The sequence below is a fragment of the Megalobrama amblycephala genome, linkage group LG1 (genome assembly GCF_018812025.1).
Source record: "Megalobrama amblycephala isolate DHTTF-2021 linkage group LG1, ASM1881202v1, whole genome shotgun sequence".
NCBI classification, from domain to species: domain Eukaryota; kingdom Metazoa; phylum Chordata; class Actinopteri; order Cypriniformes; family Xenocyprididae; genus Megalobrama; species Megalobrama amblycephala.
Genome location: NC_063044.1, coordinates 21,763,178 through 21,784,656, shown reverse-complemented (window position 1 = coordinate 21,784,656; position 21,479 = coordinate 21,763,178). Strand labels below are relative to the sequence as shown.

General features: G+C 35.5%; 2 protein-coding genes and 1 pseudogene across 3 annotated transcripts in view; 1 reads left to right on the top strand and 2 right to left on the bottom strand.

The window, feature by feature from the left end:
* The window catches only part of LOC125244061 (stonustoxin subunit alpha-like), a 1,172,099-nt gene that overhangs the window by 226,647 nt on the left and 923,973 nt on the right, over positions 1 to 21,479 (top strand). The gene's annotated exons all lie outside the window — the stretch shown is intronic.
* LOC125245123 (voltage-dependent T-type calcium channel subunit alpha-1H-like) lies at positions 6,522 to 8,033 on the bottom strand. Its single transcript, XM_048155594.1, has 3 exons — positions 7,632 to 8,033; positions 6,919 to 7,040; positions 6,522 to 6,829 (listed from the first exon to the last, which is right to left on the bottom strand). Exons 2-3 carry the CDS (start codon positions 6,950 to 6,952, stop codon positions 6,534 to 6,536), a joined length of 330 nt encoding a protein of 109 aa, XP_048011551.1. The 5' UTR covers positions 6,953 to 7,040; positions 7,632 to 8,033; the 3' UTR covers positions 6,522 to 6,533.
* LOC125244941 lies at positions 7,054 to 19,766 on the bottom strand (annotated as a pseudogene).

Sequence of the window (21,479 nt, the reverse complement as noted above, 5' to 3'; positions counted from 1 at the left end):
AGGGTCACCAGATGTCCCCGTTTTCTGGGGACAGTCTCGGTTTTTGGTGCTCCGTCCCCTGACTGGAGCTGTTCTCGGAAATGTCTCCATTTTATAGCTCGTTCAAAATAACACGCTAATACATTGAAAAAAAGCCCGACCAACACACAGCAGCCTGTTGGTTATTATCAGAGCAATGGTGTAGTGATTATATTCACCAACAGAGGGGGCTGTGCAGCTACACTGTCACTGCTACACTTGGTCGCGCGCCGCCACCACTTCGTGAAGAAGACCAGAGCAGAGCGCCATTATCATCAGTTATCAAAATCGTTACTGGTTTCAACTTTTAAGGTAGTAACATACTAACTATTCATGTTAAATTAAAGTCATACGGTTATGTGTTTTATAACAGGGCCTCAACAGGGCGCGGGATTGTTTTGGACAATTTAAACGTCCTCAGTCACAAAGCAGCAATTTCCACATACGTCTTAACTGTATCACGAGGTGAAGGTACACTCAGATATGAATAAATGAAACAATTATAATAAAATAATACACTTGCAACTTACTCAGAGTCTAAAATGCAAAATAATAGTTAAACGTTTAAAAAGTTGTAATTTCTGTACAGTAGCCTATAAACAGCTCATGAAAATAAAAATATTAAATTCAATAATAAATGTTAAAATAAATGTTATTTATGTTGTTTTAATTTTGTAATGTGATTTTACAAAATATTGTAATACTTTTTTTAGTTAGGCCTGGTTAATAGTGTAATAGTTTTTTGGCGAATTGTATTAAAACCAGACCAAAAATCCTAATAATAAATAATAATAATTATTAATGTAACGATATAGGGAACCCATATTTACCTTTTAAGTTATCTGTACTTAAACATTTAAGTTAATTAAATGAAAAGATCACATTAGGTCAACTCAATTAAACTGAGTTGTCAATTACCCTATTACTCAATTGAACTGAGGGAATCACTTTCCTCAAATCATTTGAGTAGTTTCAACTTATTAGGGTTTACAGTGAACAATTAAAAAACAAAAACATAAAAAAATGTATTGTCCCCATTTTTTTATTAATAGTTAACAACAAATATTATGATATTTTGACCACTCAAATAGGAAATGTCCCAGGTTTCCATTTCAGAAATCTGGTCACCTTTGCATGTACGCGAAAGAAAAAAAACAAAACGAGCAATTTCGTGGTGGGAACTAATAATTTTAAAGTTAAGGCAGTAAAGGACCATGATGTGATTCAAATGATAGATAGATGAAATGTTTGTACTTTCTGTGCATACTTTGTTGGCATGAAAAACACATATAAAGTACAATGCATACAGCAATGTTAATAAAATGATCAAATGCATTCAGTGGCACTCATAATTTCTCTTATTTTCACCGGAAAAAAATTTGGCTAGTGGAAATTCTGATTGGCTGGTGATCAAAAAAGTTCATTTAGAACCCTGGTTGTAACAGCAAAAATATGATAAGATTACTCATATTTTAATATCTCACCTGGTTATTTGTTTTTTAAAGGGTCACATGAATAATTTCCATCTTAAATTGTACATCTGTAAATTACACCATAAACACTACACTTATGTGCTTTTTTAATTTTTTGTCTCACAAATAAATTCACTCATTTCTATGAATGAAAATGACTTAATCAAACATGTACTGCCTTTTTCAGGTTAAGATCATAATGAATAAAGCATTTTTTGTTGTCAAACATGCTTTTATTCTGTCTTGTTTGTACTGTAACCATAAATAACACACAAACCAAATATATATAAAATGTAAGATATAAAAAACTGCTTAAATTTTCTGTGTCATTGAGAAAGATCATTTTATGACATAAAAACATGTGCATAAATTAGTTTCGGTGGGAAAGATGCTAATATCTGACATATGAAAGCAGTCATACTTGCTAAAAGCTTGTATATGTCGAACAGTAATGAGGAACGATCTCAAACGCTCATTAATCAGTGCAATTTCTCACCAGAGCTTGATAATAATGCTTTGTCTCTCAATCTCAGTCATGAGTTTGTTTTGAAGTGATCATGTGACAGACACTGTTGAAACAAACAGCATCTGCTGGTTAAGGGAGGTTTTGAAGCTGGTTTGAGCTGGTCAAGTGCTGCTCATAAACTGGTCCTGGACCAGCATAGCTTCACTTTCAAATGGTGTCAATAAATAAAGCCATATAATGGAAATAATTCTCTTAAAATAAAAGGGTAGCCTCCTTTCCATAGTTTTATTCGCTTATTTTGTTCCTCAAATCAAGCCTCAAAATTGCACACATTTTTCTTTAAATGGGGATTTAGGAAAATGTATCTCTTGGTTTTAATAGTGAAATCTTTTCTATGAAACACTAAACCACAATTTCTTTTAATTATCACAATTTTTTTTTTAATGAAAATGACAAGACCCTGAAGACGTCAACAGGGCCTGAAACACTTTCTGGTAAGAGAGCATTCGTTCAAGTAAGAAACAAGTGCTTTCGTTTGAGTTAGTTTGGATTGTCTTAGTGTGAAGAGCTTAAGTTTTTAATGTTGTTTATATGTCTATGTGGTGTTTTTAATATGCTTTAAGACAAACCATGTGCAAATTCATAAGTCAACATCATTGCTGAGTATTTTCTCTTGATCTAAAGACAGTATAAAAGTATTTGAACTGAGTGACTCGCTCATAAACACAGTCTTTGCCGCCATCTAATGGCCTAATAATGTAACTTCTGTTGCTGTTCACGGACAGGGACTGTTTTGTTTCCGGCGGAAGGAAGGTTTTTAATGACTTTACTTCATGAAAGTTGCATTGATATATATATTTTTTGGCTTTAATAAAATAAACAAATCCAGCTTTTTCCCAACAAACACGATCTGCTTTGCAAAGGAAAACTCGACTCACAAACAAACAGAAAGTGATGTGCAAATACAAATGTCAGTTTGAGCGAATAAATAAATAAATAAATAAATAAATAAATAAGTTGTGTTTTACAAATAAACAAACTTCAATCCAGTTGATACAAGCTAAAACAATCTTGGGAAGCTGTTTGAGAAGAGTGTGTGTGTGTGTGTGTGTGTGTGTGTGTGTTTTGCCTTCACAAAGTTCAGTTTGATATCAAGTTGTAATTTTAAATTACTCTTGTGTAGTATAATTTGATTGTCTTGTTGATTGTGTTGAAATAAAAGTATTTCTAATGTAAATTTGTGCAAGTAATTAACTGAAATCATATATGATTTGTATATGCAGAGATATTGTAATATTTACAGAAATCTTAAATCCCATATAAGTTTTATGTGTGCTTTTTAGTATGAAAGTGGCCATTATCGGTCTGATTTTGTATATGACATGTATTGGACTTATATGAAACACATAAGGAAATTCTGGCTGATTTGAGTAAAGAATATATATGGTTGCTGTATATGAAACATACAGGTTTTTTTCATATGGGGATCAAAGAATATACACTGACAAGAAGCGACACTCAATAGAAAGTTCCATAGTAACATCGGCGCCCAGCAGCAGCCCTGCATTTCCGCCACTCTGGGGTGAAAGCGACTCGTCAGTCCACTAGTTTCTATGGCAACATCAGCTGCTTTGTTAAAAAAAAAAAAGTACATTAAAGCTGAAATCCAATATTATACAATAAAACCATTAAATCTCTTTTAACATAACAATAAACTAAACAACAATAAAAATAAATAAAAAATTATACAAAAATAACACAAAAAAACGTACAGGTCAGTTCAGACAGTTCAGAGTTGAAAATAGTCATACAAGAAGCAGATCATTATATAAAAAGTAGTAATTTAGGAAAAACAGTAAATGGTTAAATGACTAATGGTTCAGTAGTAATAAAATGTGGGTGGAAATATGTTCGAGAATCAAGATATTTTATCTCTTTAAACCTCACTCATTATATTACTAAAATCTGAGTTTGAGATAAAGGATATAAAGGGTTTCCAAATATTCTCAAATAGGGACAATTTACCTTTTAAAATATATGTAATCTTTTCCATTGACAAACAAAAAGACATTTTATTAATCCACTGTACAACAGATGGCCTTTCCACTTTTTTCCAATACATAGCTATTAGACGCTTTGCTTGAAGTATACACATGTCAATAAGTTTACGAATATTGCAACAGTGTACAATATTTTCTGGGAAAATTCCCAAAACAAAAAAATTCTGGATTCATTGGAAGATTAACAGATACCATCTGAAAAATTAGTGAGACTACCTCTTTCCAAAACTCCTGCACCATAGGACAACCCTACATGCAGTGCACAAGTGTTTTATTTTACATTTAATGCATGTGTCTGGAGTGTTCGGACAAATTTTGTTCAACCTAACTGGAGTAAAATATGTTCTCATAATCCAGTTGTACCGTATTAATTTAAGATTACTGTTAATAGTTTGAGCTTGCGCTTTTATACATATTGTTTCCCATATATCTCAGGAAATGTTCATTTTTAAATCTTCTCTCCAAGAGATCAATTTGGATTCTGAAGATTCTTTAGAGTATGACTCTAATAATGTGTAACACATTGATATTAAGCCTTTAGATTGGGGTGACTTCGATAGTAACATTTCAAGAGGAGTCTTGCTGGGTTTTGTAAGATTTGTACCTTGGTGGGAAGAAAGGCTCCTAAATTGAAGGAATTTAAAGAAATGTTTTTTGGGAATATCAAACTGTGCCACAATCTCTGGAAAGGACATTAAGTCATTTCCTATATAAAAGTCCTCAATTTTTCTTCATACTGTAATGACCCAGCATTCAACACCAGCAGCTGGTTGCATTATGGGTATTTGTTTGTTTTGAGTTGATTTATGCATTATTTAAGCAAGATGGTTGGGTTTTGCTTTAGCAAAGTTGTGTGTGTTTATGTTCAAGTTAGTTTGGGGGGGTTTAGTTCATTTACCACCTGGTTATGAAAAGTGTGTCTCTCACCGTCATGAAGAGAGATGTGTACAGGAGGGACTTGCTGATCTGGCCTTGCCTGTGTAGTTCCTATTCAGTGTTCAGAATAAAGAGGAGAAAAGACTGTACTGCCACCTGCTGTTTTATTCTGCTTATAGACACACTCATGGTCATGCGGTGTATGGGACACGAGTGTGTGAACTAGTATTTAGCATAGTACAAGTATATTAGCGTAGTATACCTCCGGTCAGCCCCACGCTTTACTAAATAATTGCCAGTTATTACAATACTATTGTTTAAATCCTGAGTCTGATCTAGCTGGTTTAAAACTCTCATTTCTCATATTGGGGTAAAACATGATAAAGTATTTGTCCGACCTAAATAATTATGCACATCACACCAGACTTTAATTGTATTAATGAGAATAGGATTAAGAGATACAATATCTTTGCTTTTACGAACAGTTTTGAAATCTGTTGAATAAAGACAGTCAACATTAGTGTGACTTTACAAAAGCACATTACTTTACAAAAATAAAACAAAAATATAAGAAGACAAATATTTTACAGCATTTAGCAAATATTTTGTAACATTATTGAATTTAATATTTTAATTTTCACAAGCTGTTTTTAGCTGTATACAGTAATTACAACCGTTTTAACTTTTAACTATTTTGAAATATTATTCTGCATTTTAGACTCATTTTAAGCACAAAGTACGTATATTATTTTATTTTATATTTATTCATGAGTGTACCTTCACCACATAGTTAATACGTGTGCGTGGAAATTGCTGCGTTGTGACGGAACTTATGTGGACGTTTAAAATTGTGCAAAACAATCTCGCACCCTGTTGAGGCCCTGTTATAAAACATACAAACAGTATGAATAGTTAGTATGTTACTAACCTTGAAACTGATAACGATGTTTATTTTGATATTTGACGATAATGGCGCTTTGCTCTGTTCCGGATCCAGATTACGTTCCTCAGGAAGTAGCGGCGCTCGCGCAACCAAATATAGCTGCACAGCCCCCTGTTGGAGAACATGATCACTACACAATTGCTCCAGCAGGCTGCTGAATGCTCGTCGGTCTTTTTGCAATGTATATGTGGGTTGGTTTGAACGAGCTGTAAAACGGGGACATTTCAGTCTGGTTATTTGAAATTTTTTGAAACAGTTCTGACCAAGTCCAACTCCGCTCCACATTTGGATTGACAGGTGTCACAACCTACTAGTGACCGTGTTTACTCCTTTCTTTTCACCCATTGGATAGGATTTTAAAAAACAGCTGTTGGGAAGTTACTTCTGTCGAAGCGCTGGTAGGTGAAAAACTACACAGCAAAAATAATAAATTTAATGCTTTCTTAAAAAGTCAAAATAATGCATGCACGTTTTCTTAATATTATAATTAAAAACCAACAGACTGATGAAAATGCGGGACATTTTCTCAATATGCGATGTGCGGTACAACGCAAAGCGGGACGGGTGGTCACCTTACTCAGACTCGAGTGATAAAGACTTCAGACTTGACTCGGACTCCAGATAAAAGACCCGTGAACATCTCTGCTATAAATACATGTTTATTCACAAGTAATTCAGGCTAACCAGGGCATGTATACCTATCTGGGTGAATTTGGGCGTGGTCCAACATAAGTTGCCCTGCCTTCAGACTCTGAACAACTGCCTACTGAGATGTTGCTGAGATGCCGAGTCATTATCATCTCCATTATAATCTCAGCGTCCATTTCTGCATCTTCTTTAGCCTCCTCATTGCTTTTCTGCAAGTGTTGCATCAATATAGCCACCACCACGTTAACCAGCACAAACTGAGCCATCAGCACAAAGGTGACGAAGTAGATGGGGGAGACCAGAGGCAGATAGGGGACGCAGTTCTTATCTTCTGCTTGATCGTGACCTGCACATGTGCAACATGTTAATGACTAAACCTGCACTTCTCAATACAGTTACAGAAGAACAATGAAAAACTCTTCTGCGTTATAGTACCTTCATTATGCCATTCCAGTTGTCGCCCGTCCATACTCTGAATAACGTTACAAAGGCCATTCCAAAGTTCTCAAACGTAGCATGTCGACTCAATCCTTCACATGGGTTGTCGTCAGTGCATTCTAGATGAAAATATTGGTAGTCAAAAGTTTAACAAGCGTCAAGTACTTTTAAACATATTGTACACAAAAAGCACAGCTAGACTCCCAGATTATCACTGAATGTGTTGCTAAAAGTGAAGATAACCTGACAGAGTCCTCGGTATTATCATTAAAGTAGAAAATGAACCGTTACCCCAAGACACGTCTGACACAATAATTAGCAATGATTTTAAAGTTGAAGGCTAATGAAAGTAATTAGAGTGCTTGCCCTTTAAGAGAAAGCATAATCCTGTCATTTGTGTTCCAGAGGCCTCTCATGGGGATATAAGTAGCATAGAAATGTCTCTTTAAGCCTAGAGGCTATCTCATAAATATGCTACCATTGCAGGAGCAAGCTCCAAAGATCAACAGCGCTAATTTAGGTTCTTCTTCCAATATGACAGTACTGTAGACTAAAAAGAGCTCTAAAACTGTGAGAGAAGCATGCCCATGGGGACCAAATTGAAGCATTTCTGACCTAAAAATGAGAGTGGCAGCTAAGGTAGAGCAAAGCCGCTAAAACTGTGAAATGGAGAGCTCAGTATGAACAGTGAGCAGGATTGCAGCACTGACCTAGTTTCCCAAAAAGCTCCACGCCAAGTGCCGCATAAATGAAGAAGAGGAGCATAAACGGCAAGCCCAGATTTCCCACCTAAAGAGAGAAAGCGGATTATCACAGTATGTTATTAAACAATCAATCATGGGGAGTAGCATTGTGTTATAGATACTTTATCTCCAACTTTTTCTCTGTCCTCCCCCATGTCTTGCATATCCACACAAAGACACAAACAAATGCAATTGTGCAGTACATCTACATCTCTCTAAAGCAAACGTACACACATGCACACAATGGCATACTGTATGCACTGCAAAAATATTTTGTCTCTAATATAAACTGTATGTATTTGAATTACAATATATATGGGTCTTTGACGAATATGGTTTTTAAAAGTGTAAAAAAACATAATGGAGATATAATTTCATTGCTGACACTGAATAAAACTTCAAAATTAATTGTTTTTTTTAATAATCAATTAACACTGCTTTTGTCTTTTTTTTTTTTTTTTTTTTTACAAGATTGGCAAAATTTGTCACCAAAAAAGTAATTTGTTTTAAAGGGGCTCTCTGTAGGAATGACACCCAGTGTTCAAAATAGGTACTGCAGTCCAAATTCAAAATATTGTTTGGCCCGCCCCCTCGTTCAAAGATGTGGGTTGCCAGCTTTTACAGCATATGGTTGCCAGCAACAATAGGGAGTGCAATTGACAATGAAAGCTGAGGAGACTTAAACACTGTAAGCTGATGAGTTGATTTATCTGTTTTGATATGCTGTTGTTCATAGAGATATTTAGATGGATGCAGAGGCTTTTTAGTAGAGATGCACCGATTGCAATTTTCTTGGCCGATTCCGATTTCCTTCTTTCTTTTCTTCAATGCAGTTTTATTTTCATTAAAAAAAAGTAAAAGTCAGTAATAAAATAGAAACCACTCAAATAAATGCAATAGAATAAAGAGAGCTATGAAATTAAGTTTTTCAGGTTAACTGGGTTTTTATTCAGGTAAGAAGTACTACAGAACACATTGTGTTATTTTGCATTGGTTACCTTAAATCCCTCGGGTCGGCGGTCACGCCGGCGTGATCACAGCGTTTTTTTTCTAACCAGTGTGAAAGAGACTCAAAATACTCTGTCAATATTGCACATACAATTAAGAGTTATACACCATTTTAATCTGTGGAATATCTTCTTTTATTTGTGTACACTCAGAGTAACAACAAAATGTTGTGCTTTTTGTAAAATAAAGAAAACTAACATGATGTGTGATCTCTCGTCTCCCTCTGAAGGAAGTCCAATCTGATAGTTCTCAGAAAATTAACTGTAACTTAGTGAATACTAATCACAAAAAAATTAGACTTATGTCTAAAAAAACGTTGAAATGTCAGGTTTTAAATCGTGTAAGTCAAATTGAAAACAAATATTCTCTGTTTATGTAATCTGTATGAAAAGAGAGCCATGTCAGAAGTCCTTGATTCAGCTCATTATCCGCTAATGCGGCCACACCCACGGAGCCAGCGCTATTCAGATGCAAATTCAGAGTCAATACATGCATACATCATCTCAATCGTGTATTTATTGTCTTGAAAAGTGTTTTGAATAGCCATAGTTAGCGATCTCTGGCCTCTGTTAGTTCGGTTAGTTCCTGGATTGCCTATTCTTCTTTAGCAGGAATTTGTGGACAAAAGGGGCAGAGCGCCCTCCGGCTGCAAGTATGAATTGAAAACACAGTATCCAGCGCTCATAACCTGATGTGGTCATACTCAATTCTAGTCAGAATATGAGTCTGATACTGCTCCATTGGGCTTTGATTATGGGGGCGTATTTCAACCGATCCAGGAAAGACCTCAATTGGATAGACCTACAACCAATCAGAGCTACAGAGTAAGTGACGTATGTTGAGCGACGCATAGTTGTCAACAAAACTCAACTGCACACATGCTGGAACTAGTAGAAGATGAGCGTAAACAATCTTTGCTGGTGTTGTAAAAAAAAATTAAGTATACACGGAGTATTTTTTGCACCCCATCTTCTTAGCGACCATCGGGGCCATCTGATAAATCAAACTTTTGCCGAATCCCACAGGAAGGACGGCAAAGACATCTTTTCCATCGACAAATGCCTTGATCGTGGTCCTCTGTTCCTCTTTTTAAATTAATGCTGTCGATATCCTTTATAACGGACGCGATGGCGGAATCTACACATCTCAGTTCTTCAACAACAGCCATCACTGTTGTAAACTAATTCAACCCAAGCGCTCTTTGATGACGTGGCTGATTACGTTTCTGGTGATAATCTGTCAATCATCGCCCTGACAATGTGATTGGACAATGTGAATGTGAACAGTTTCTGTTCGGGCATAATTACTCCTCTACGGATCGAGTCCAGACCGAACTTCCCGACCTAAAAATGTTGTGGGCGGGGCTAAGTTCGGCTGGCATCCAGGCTACAAGCGCTCATAGTGATGACAATAAATCCTGAATAAATATTACTCTTCTGTATAGAAAATTGACAAACATATGAGAATCCATCAATATTTCTCCAAATGTGCAAACATAACTGTTCAGACACTTTGCATCACAGAAATACATTATATTTTAAAACAATATAATAGAATACCATTATTTTAAATTGTAATAATATTTCACAGTATTGCTGTTTTTTCTGTATGTTTGATTTACACCATGATGAGATTTGAGACATGATCAACAGAGGGTTTTTTCACAGCCTACCTGACTGAAAGGCCTCATTATTTATGCAGCTCATTAGAGCTCTTTATGCGATTCTTTTGTCTTCTCAGGTGAGAATCACCCATTATTCATGATGATTCACGCCTCCACGCATACTGTGTTTCTTGACCAAAGATGTTTTAGAAAATTTAAATCTCTCTATTGTTTATATGAACAAGCAGGCAGCATAATTTTGACCTCATTTTGAAGCAAAAACTCTAGTCTACAACCTCAAATACCCAGAAGTCTTGTGAACAAAGATTTAATATATATTTTTTGGCTTTATTTCAGTGACTTAAGTTTTTTGTTTTTTCAATAACCACGCATAAACGTTATTCCTTAAAAAACACAAACATGTACATACATGTTCCTCACATATTATGGTAGCCTAGTTTGTGCTGAATACAGTGTAATGACACTTTTTCCATTAATATGTTTATGAACAACTGAAAAAAGCACAAATGTCAGGGCATGTCAAAATTTCTCCAGGGTCCAAAAATTCTCAGACCCCTGAGGGTTAATTTCTGTAGTCTTTATTGCAAATAATTCTTACCATTAAAGTTATAAAACGTATTCAGTCAAGAGCAGAAAGTGATTTTCTTTGTCTTTTGTTCTTTGATTGTAATTTTCTTAGCCGATTCCGATTTCCTTCCTTCTTTTCTTCAATGCAGAGTTTTATTTTCATTAAAAAAAAAGTAAAAGTCAGTAATACAATATAAACAGCTCAAATAAATGCAATAGAATCAAGAGAGCTATGAAACTAAGTTTTTCGGGTTTCCTTTTTATTCAGGTAAGAAATACTGCAGAAATTAAAGTAATAAAATGTAAAATAACACATTGTGTTATTTTGGATTGGTTACCTTAATTTCTGTAGTCTTTATTGCAAATAATTCTTACCATTAAAGTTATAAAACGTATTCAGTCAAGAGCAGAAAGTAATTTTCTTTGTCTTTTGTTCTTTGATTAACATGACAGACAGCAGCAGGAATATTGGACTGCTGTCCCTTTAAGAGTTTATGAACGGTGTTCAACGGACCCAATACTGTTACACACGACATGGGTTCACTTTCTTAGCTATTTAACAATTCAAAACTGACTGTGTTTATCTGTATACTCACCAAGATTGCCTGTGCCGCTGGTTTTGACATACTTTTGTATGTATTTGACAGTTTAAGCGCAGGAAGGCGCTTATTTTTGGTACTTGTGACTCTGTTTGATTTCTGTCTCTGTTTGAGACTGAGCGTTCGCTCCACTAAGAAAGTAAAATTTATGCGCAATACAAACACTACTTAACCCTCTGGAGTCTGAGGCTGATTTGGGGCCTGGAGAAGTTTTGACATGCCTGACATTTGTGCTTTTTCAGTTGTTCATAAACATATTAATGACACAAGTGTCATTACACTGTATTCAGCACAAACTAGGCTACCATAATATGTGAGGAACATGTGTGTATATGTTTGTGTTTTTGAAGGAATAACGTTTATGCGTGGTTACTGAAAAAACAAAAAACTTAAGTCACTGATATAAGGCCAATAAAAGTATATTAAATCTGTGTTCACAAGACTTTTGGGTATTGAAGGTTGTAGACTAGAGTTTTTGCTTCAAAATTATGTAAAAATTATGCTGACTACTCTTTCATTTATAACAATATACTGATTTAGTTTTTGTAAGACACTTTTTGCCAAGAAACACGGTATGCGAGGAGGCGTGAATCTCCATGAATAATGGCTCATTCTCACCTGTGAAGACAAAAGAATTGAATAGTAATGACCTGAAAAGACTTGCATATTAATGAGGCATTTCAGTCAGGTAGGCTGTGGAAAAAAAACTTCTGTGATGTCTCAAGCTCATCATGGTATATGAAACATACAGAAAAATTTTATTACAATATAAAATAATGGTTTTATATTATACTTTAAAATATAATGTATTTCTGTGATGCAAAGAGTCTGAATATAGGCTTTTAGTTTAAAGCATGCACATTTGGAGAAATATAGGATTCTCATATGTTTATGTCAATTTTCTATACAGAGGAGTTATTTTTTATTTAATATTCATTGTTATCTCTATGAGCGCTGGTGTTTGCAATTCATACTGCAGCCGGAGGGCGCTCTGTGCATTTTAGTCCACAAATTCACCTAAGAAGAAGACGATATTCCATGAATGGTGTTTACCAATTCATACTACAGCCGGAGGGCGCTAAAGAAACAAAAACTCACTTAAAACTTATCAATAGAAGAAAACAAACAGGAATTTACTGAATGTCTTCCAGAGATCGCTAACCATGCTTTTTCATCCAGATAAACAATTTTCAAGGCAATAAATACACGATTGAGATGATGAATGCATGTGTTGTCTCTGAATTTGCCTGTGAATAGCGCTGGCTCCGTGGGTGTGGCCGCATTAGTGGGTAATGAGCTGAATCACGGACTTCTGACATGGCTCTCTTTTCATACAGATTACATAAACACAGAATGTTTGTTTTCGATTTGACTTGCACGATTTAAAACCTGACATTTCAATGTTTTGTTAGACATAAGTATGAATTTTTTGTGATTAGTATTCACTAAGTTACACTTCATTTTCTGAGAACTATCAGATTGGACTTCGTTCAGAGGGAGATGAGAGATCACGCATCATGTTAGTTTTCTTTATTTTACAAAAAGCACAACATTTTGTTTTACTCTGAGTGTATACAAATAAAAGGAGATATTCTATAGTTTCAATTGATGTATTACTTATGTTTCTATGACAAAAAATGACGGAGTATTTTAAGTCTGTTTTGCTGCAATGTGAAAAAAAACCTGCAAAACGCGCCGGCGCGTTTTTAGACCTCAGAGTGTTAACCGGAGACGAGAGAGAGAGAGAGAGAGAGAGAGAGAGAGAGAGAGAGAGAGAGAGAAAGAGAAAGAGAAGGCTCCCGCGCGGGTGTGTGTCACTTCACCGTGACAGAGAAGAGAGCGATAACGCACAGCTGACGTTATTGCCTGATTCTCTGACCCAGTTTGTTTGCTGGTCTCCATGGGCGCAATACGCAGTGTTTTCCGCCAACTGGCAACCTGTGATGTTGAAATACTATTGGATAAACTGCAGCACGAGGTTTCGCACAGACCAAAACAAAAACAGACATTCCGACACGGAACGCACATTTTCAAAGTAGAATATCTGGCTGTAGCATTGTTTTTCTGAGAAACAAGTAGGTGAACTTAGCATGTTTTCTAAATATCTGCAAACATATTAGGGTATTTTTGTGCTTTATTAAAGTAAAAATCTTACATAGAGCCCCTTTAACAAAAAAATTTGGTTTTACCGAACGACACTTTTGGTTAAACCGGATGACGATATTTTCAGACAATGCTAAAAGACTGATATCTAGCTAGCAAGCAAAAGGACAATCAAACCTTTTATATTTAGTGCAACATTTTCCATGCTTTATAGCGGTTGAACCAAATGACCTGATGTGACCATACATGTGTATGAGCAAGTGAAAACATGAATTTTTCTATTAGTTAAGAGAGAGTTAGTTACTTTGCTTCACAATCATGTGGTCCTTTGCAGGTGACAGAATGATGTCACGTCCTGTCACATGATATTGACCGCATAACTTGATCCAAAATGTTCCCTTTATATTGGTTGCTCCGAATGACATCAATGAAATACATTTTTCTGGACATTCTTTCTCATAACAAAGCAACGACTTCTACACATCATTTTAATACCATGTTGCACTATGTTGATATGTTATAAAAACATGCCAGAATAAAAAATATATACATTTATCACATTTTAAGATATTTTAATCACAAATGAAATGACTGTATTGGCCTTTGGATGGTTAAACCGTATGCACTTCAAAAACTTTAAAATACCTTTATATGTAACAAAATATAATTCAAACCTTTTGGATTCAATAAAAGACTAGTTGTACTACCTTACACACTTTGGATGTCATATCTTTGTTTTTTAATATTATTATGGCTTTTGGACAAAAAATGACCCCTCATATCTGGCCATGTTAAATAATATCATAAAAGCAAAAAAGAAAAGAAAAAGTACTGTAAAATATTTTTATAAAAATAACACATTTATATTAATGAATTAATTGATGAATAAACAAATAAATTAATGAATGAATGAATATAAAAACACACAACATTAGGTACCTGTGGTAAAGCTTACATTACTGTGTAAAGCAGGGCTCTCATGCCTGTAGCCATCTTCAAAAGCTTCAGTACTGTTGGGCAAGAGCACAGAGAAACCCATATCCAAAAACACATCCATTTGTAATGGACTACACTAATACATTTTGTATGGTTTGGGGGGAAAAAATATAAGAAGCTTAAAAAAACCTGCAGTACCTCTAGCTATTCTCAGCACCCTCATAATGCGGATGATGGTGGGGTTGATTGGCAGCGCTGCATTCATCTTGATCTCCTCCAGTGTGATGCCCATGATAGAGAGCAGGACTATGGCTAGATCCAGCTGGATCCATCTGCCAGCACATTAAAGCATCATACAATTAAAATACTACATCCAGCAAAGAGTGTAATTTAGCTAATCGGTGTCTGAACATTAAGCAAGCTGAGCAAACAAACCACACAGATTTATAAGCATATTGCAAATACAACAACATATGGTTGATTGCACCTGTACATGTGCTAATGTGGGATTATTGATAAACAACAGGGATCATGATCTCACGAAGCTGATAGAGTCTTTAATTAACTTTATCGGGTTAAGCACTTACAACTTACAGCAAGTATGTATGTAGTAAGTATACCATCTGAGGTGCACCCTAATAAGCCCTTCAGAATACTGATTTAACTTCCAGAAACTTCTTTAGTACAATACAGATTTGCATTCATGCATCCATTGTTAAACTTATGTAGAGGGTATTCACATTATATTCTGTTCACATTAGAGTCATTTAGGCAACAATACCTGTCTTTGAAGAATCTCCGAAAACCAAATGCGACAAGTTTGAGCAAAGCCTCAATTATGAAGATGACGGTAAAGACATAGTTAGAGTATTTCAATGCCTCTTCGAGGTACTGTGGAAGATAGGAGAAATTATTTCACCAGTTTTAATGTAGTACAATTTATAGTAAAGCAGCATATGGACACTTAAAACACATTTAATAATGCACAAATGCCTTTGCGTTTATATAGAAATAGGTGCCATTTATTTTAATGAAAGAGCACAAATGCTTTCCAAGCAGAACATTTCACAAAAATAAGTTACTTTTGGTTTCAATGATAAAATGCAACTTCATGCAATGGTAGTTCACCGACTCACCAGTGGCTGATTGAAATGCTCAATTGACATAGTGACTACATTGATGCAGATGATGCCAGTAATGAAGAGGTCCAGGTAGCTGTTGGTACACAGTGTGTGGATGTAGAGCCGGGCTGGAGAGTAATCTGCATAGTACAGTCTCTGCTGGGCCTCTGTTGATACAATCAGACAGACAGCACAGAAGAGTCAGTGCAGGGTAAATGCAGATAAACCAAATCACTGATGCCGAGGCAAAAGGCACTGGGTATAAGGGGACGACTGCTGCAGAGAGGACCAGTACTTTATCTTGCCATCACTATGCTATTATTGCGATACTATCCGTTAACAGTCCTCTCATGCAGCACTTGTGCCTTTGTGGATTTCAAGCATGCTGCTTTGGTGAACATGCCGTTGTAAACATGGCAGTGTGTGGGAGAACATATGAAAGGAGTAGCTCAGGTGATGGGGACATATTGAGTGTTTACCAAGGAGAGCTTAGAGGTGATTGTTTATCGATTAGTTGAACTGTGTGTGATATATTGGACATGACAGCAACCACAAAATTGATTTGAGTTTGAATCCATCTTTCTGAGTCTGCCATAAAAGCATGTTTACAGGTAAATATCATATGCCAAGAGAGAAGCCATTGAGCTACTGAATATCTGATAGAGTTCAACATGCAGGTAGAGCATTACCATTACATGGAGCATCTCTCCTAGCAAACACGACTCTCATGACCACCTTGAAAGTCTTTTAGAGTTGCACACAGAAACAGCTTGTTTTTCAATATGATGGGATAATGGCAGGCCCAGATGGAATCTGTGGATATTTCCCACATTTTCTGCTCTGAATTTGGGGAAAATCTGCTGTATTCCGCAGAATATAAAATGAGTTGAACTTACTGTACTCTTAATGACGCTTTATTAGCCTAAATATTTTATAAATGAGCTCAAGAGTGGTACAACTTTGATATTCCAATTTTGAGGCAATCCACTGAGCTTTCTGTGGAAGCAGATTCCATGTGAGTCTGGATAATGGACAGATACAGATGTTATTTGGATATGTTGTATATAGGGATGTTTCTTCAACTTCAGGAACCTTTGTGTCCCAGGGGTTTGATGTTATTTATATCACAAATATGATCATCTAAACAAAACATTTAATGTGAAATGAACAATTGCAAGATTTATTGTATGGAAATGATTATTCATTAAATAATGATGAAATAATACTGAGTGTATAGTTGAGTGAAACATTGAGCTAAATCTCACTTGTAAGCATAATATTTTTCCATTAAAATTGTGTCAAATTATGCGAAAGTGTGAAAATGTCATTTCATTGTGTTTAGGATGCATAAAATGCTAGCCATTTAATTAGCTAACTCAAATGAGTATGCCATTTTAATAAAAAAAATGTTAAAAATGTAATTTCCATCAAAGAATGCTAACACAATACGTAATTCAGATGCGGTGGACATCTTTAATGCTTGATAAAAAACACAATTCTCTTGCGATTTATGACAAATGTGTTCTACAAAACTATTTTCTTAATGTCCACATGGCCAAAGTTGAAGAAACACCATGTATTCAAATATTTGCCTTCTTTTCTATCCTGTCCTTCTAAACTCACTGTGTTGTGAGGACTGTTTTGTGAGATGACCTTCAATCTATCCCAGATTAATGCATTGATGGGCTTTGAATAGATCTAGAGAAATAAAACTCAACTGCTATGGACTCACATACACGATTAATCCCCTGACTGCAGTAAAGGCTAGAGGAGCCAAGTGTGACAAACCTAGATAAAACTGTCAGCTTTTATGCTAAAGATCATTTATCAGGAAGCTTTGCCCTGGCAGGTATGGTGCTTAAACAAGAAAACACTTCTACACATTTATTGGTTTAGTCATGTAAAATCATGGCCTGCTTTCTCAGAGTCCTTAATGCTCACAGAAGTGGACCAGACAACACTAATAGTGCCCTCAGTGTGCCAAACTGATAAAGACAGACAGACAGACAGACCATAACCAACTAACCGTTTTGGATCTCTCAACTGGATAATATGATGTAACTTTCCTTGATGTCATTTTACATATGTTTGAGTTCAGTGCTCTAGAATAAATATCAGTTGAACAGTTATTTCAAAGTGTAATAATATTTCACAGTATTATTGTTTTTACTGTTTTTGATCAAATAAATGCAGCCTTGGTGGGCCTAAAAGACTTCTTTTGAAAAATGTTGCTGACCCCAAACTTACGAACATTAGTGTAGACCTGGTGGCCGTTCACATACAAGTATACATACAGCCTGACATCTTTGGCCATTATGCTGCATATTGTGCAATGCTTCTACAGTATTAAAAGCATCTTTTCAAGTTCCAAAGTCGTAAACCTTGAAAACCGCTTTTGCATGCACGGATGTGCGAATGGCTTCTTGCTCACTTTGTTCTCAGTAAGTTTGGTTTAGTGAGGTGCGCTGACTCTACACCCTACTTGGCATTACAATCTTGATTTGCTCTGATGGAAGGAAAATGAACACTAAATTAACACGTTAAGTAAACAATCCTAGTACTAGTACAATCTTCTATTTAAAATAAAACTGTCTTCTATTATATATTCATAGCAGGACGCTCTGCTGCTTTGGCCTTGATGCTGACCCCATATGTACTGTGCAAACTTCCCCTGTTGGCTTGTCATGCAGAATTTGGTGTTGTGGGCATCTCATGCAGGAACATGCTGCAGTCCATCACAATCCAAGGCTGACATCAGATCTTTGCCAAAATGTGCACATTTTTTTAATGTACTCAGCCTTATGATTGCTTGTTTTTAAAAATAATAATAAAAAAAAAATTTCTCTAGCTTTCTCTCTCAGGCTCTGGAAGCAGGCAGTGCTCAGAAAAATAGACTAACAACCAGACCCGCAATTCTCCTTACTCCTGCACTTTTTCTCCAGCAGTTTCTGCCTCTTCTCCTTGACCCATCCGTCCCTACAGGAAAGCACAAACAGAGACATGAGAGCCTGCAGAAGAGAAACAGTAAACGGCAAAACCATCATTTATTCAGTGCAGTAACAGGACTCATAATGACAGTCTGGGAATCATTTCAAACAAATTACAGCAGAAAATGTTTTCTGAAGGTCCTATAAAAATGAAAAGGCAACATGACCTCACTCAGCCAATCACTTTATTATGATTCAATGTGTCCAAACCAATGAATAATGTCTAGTGAATAACAGTTACCTGTCCCAAGTTGTCAAAGTTGTACTTTCTCCGAATCCATTTGTAACCTTCATTTTTACATTCGTCCATATTGGTGATGTTTTGGTGTCACCCCCTTCACAATGGTAAAACTGTCCTTTGAAGAGCTGTGATAGATAATATCGATGCTGTGTTATCTAAAAAAACCCTCATATTTTTGTTGAAAAGCATGTATTGTGTAGTGGTTGAGGCAATTACCTGAACTCCAAGAATGCCAAAGACAATAAAGAAGGCACAGCAGATCAGCACAATGTTCCCAGTGGGCCTCAGGGACGTTATTAGTGTTTCCACCACCAGCTTCAGTCCAGAAAAAGAAATGTATGTTGAATTTAAGTGTATTTTATTATAGTATAATATTTATTATTCTCCATCTACCTCTTTGTTGTCTGGTTCAATGATGTGAACGGTCTTTTTTTTGTTTTGTTTTTTGTCCAAAGGCCTTAATAATAATAAAAACAAAGGTATGACATCCACAGAATGTAAGGAACTAGATCTCTTTTATTAAATCCAAAAGGGTTTAATTATATTTTGCTACAAATAAAGGTATTTTAAAGATTTTGAAGTGCCAAAATGTCATTCGGTTTAACCGTCCAAAGGCCAATACAAATATTTCATTTGTGATGATCTATTTTATTATTACTCCATCACACACAAGCAATTTTAGTTGAAAAGCATTCAGTTTAAATGAATATTTTTACAGATCATATGTAATAAAAATAAGCTGTAGAATCAATAGATTACTTTTTAAAAATGACTGTGACCTTATATGTTCAAGTCTCTATCGCTAAATATTATCAACTACAGTCAAACCAAAATTTATTCAGACACCTTGAACATTTCATTCATTATTACAGATTATTCACTATAGTTAAAACAAATGGTAATAAAATATGACAAGATCTCAGAGTTAAACTGTGTCAGAAGAAATTAATCTTGATGTCAGATAACACTTAAATCAAAACCTCAGGTCAAAGTGTCTGAATCATTTTTGGTTCCAAATATTTATCAGTTTTACTGGTAGTCCACTGTATGAAGTTATCGAAATTTTGGTAAACTGATGACTTTTTTTTTTGTGACAAATTGTGTTTTTTAATAATCTAATTGTTAACACAATAAACATTTTAAATGAATTATATCTCCAGTATGTTTTTTTTTACACTTAATAACCTTGTCAATGACTCGCCCATCTACAGGTCTTGCACTCACAACGCCTGATTGACACACCACTCAAGCCCTGGGCCATCATACACTCATCGGGGGCTCTATCTTCTGGTCACTGGACATGTATGGCGGGACTTGCCGAAACATACACACATTGCTGCTTTGCTTTTCAAGTTGGAAGCAGTAGTCAGATGCAGAGAGACAACAACAGTAACTGGGCAAACCTGCATACTGGATCATACCTACTGTACTTCTTTCAAAATATTCCTCTGTGTCCTCCACTCTCCTTTTTTACGTCGCTTCGGAAACTATTCACTGATTTTATCTGGAATAAATGAGCTCGCATTCGCTTGCCATTATTATACTTAGCATACGATAGGGGTGGTCTCCAATTTCTTAATTTACAGTGGTATTATTGGGCAGCACTAGGGCTGGGCAGATCGATATGAAGTACCGATACTGACGCTGAGTATTGAAAGTATCGATACTCAAATTAAAATATCGATACTAAGGTGTTTTTTTTTTTTTTTTTTACCAGTGAATTTGTTTATTTAAAAATAAATTTAATGCATACAATATGCATTGGATTGGACAAATAACCTATGTAAGTGAATAATTTGTAAAATTATTTTCCTGCTCATCTGAACACGCAAACGCTGCAAGTCAGAACCAATCGATCACAGAGCGTTCGCTCACTGCCGACACTACATTCAAACAGCTGTAGGGCTGCGTTTAGTATCGTAAGAAACCATTGATGCTTTTGTGAAACGCAGTCCAGAACAATGCTTAACAGAAGACAGAAAAATATATTATTATTATTAGTTATTTCACAATAAACAAAATGAAATAGCCTACATAGTTTGTGCAATTACATTTATTTAAAATTAATGTTAAACGTTCATATTGATGTTCTGTCAGAATACAAATGTTTCATTTAATGGGTGCAACATCCTGTCAATACAGTCCCTTATGAAAATGAAGCATTACTACAGTGACCATAGTTCAGCTATGTTAAAATATTTGAGTTCATATTAGAGGTACCGTATCGTTATAGATATCGGCGATATTGGCCTTGAAAGTATCGGTATCATGTCGAAAACAATACAAGTGGTATCGCCCATCCCTAGGCAACACAATTGAGATCTATTTTATACTATTTTTCTTCTGTACCCTGCCCATCTTGGTTGGACATTGAGTCTTTCTTTATCAAGTTAAAATTACCCTTTAATCTCTATCGTTATTCGACAGATTTCAAAACTCTTCGTAAAGGCAAAGATATTTTATCTCTTAATCCTATTCTCACTAATACAATTAAAGTCTGTTGTGATGTGCATAATTATTTAGGTCGGACAAATACTTTATCATGTTTTACCCCAATATGGGGAAATGAGAGTTTTAAACCAGCTAGATCAGACTCAGGATTTAAGCAATGGTATTGTAATATCTGGCA

Coding starts and splice junctions, on each gene's coding strand:
- LOC125245123 (XM_048155594.1), bottom strand. CDS start 6,952: ATGGACGGGCGACAACTGGAATGGCATAATGAAG. Junction 6,830..6,918: donor ACTGGAATGGCATAATGAAG/GTACTATAACGC, acceptor GCACATGTGCAG/GTCACGATCAAGCAGAAGAT.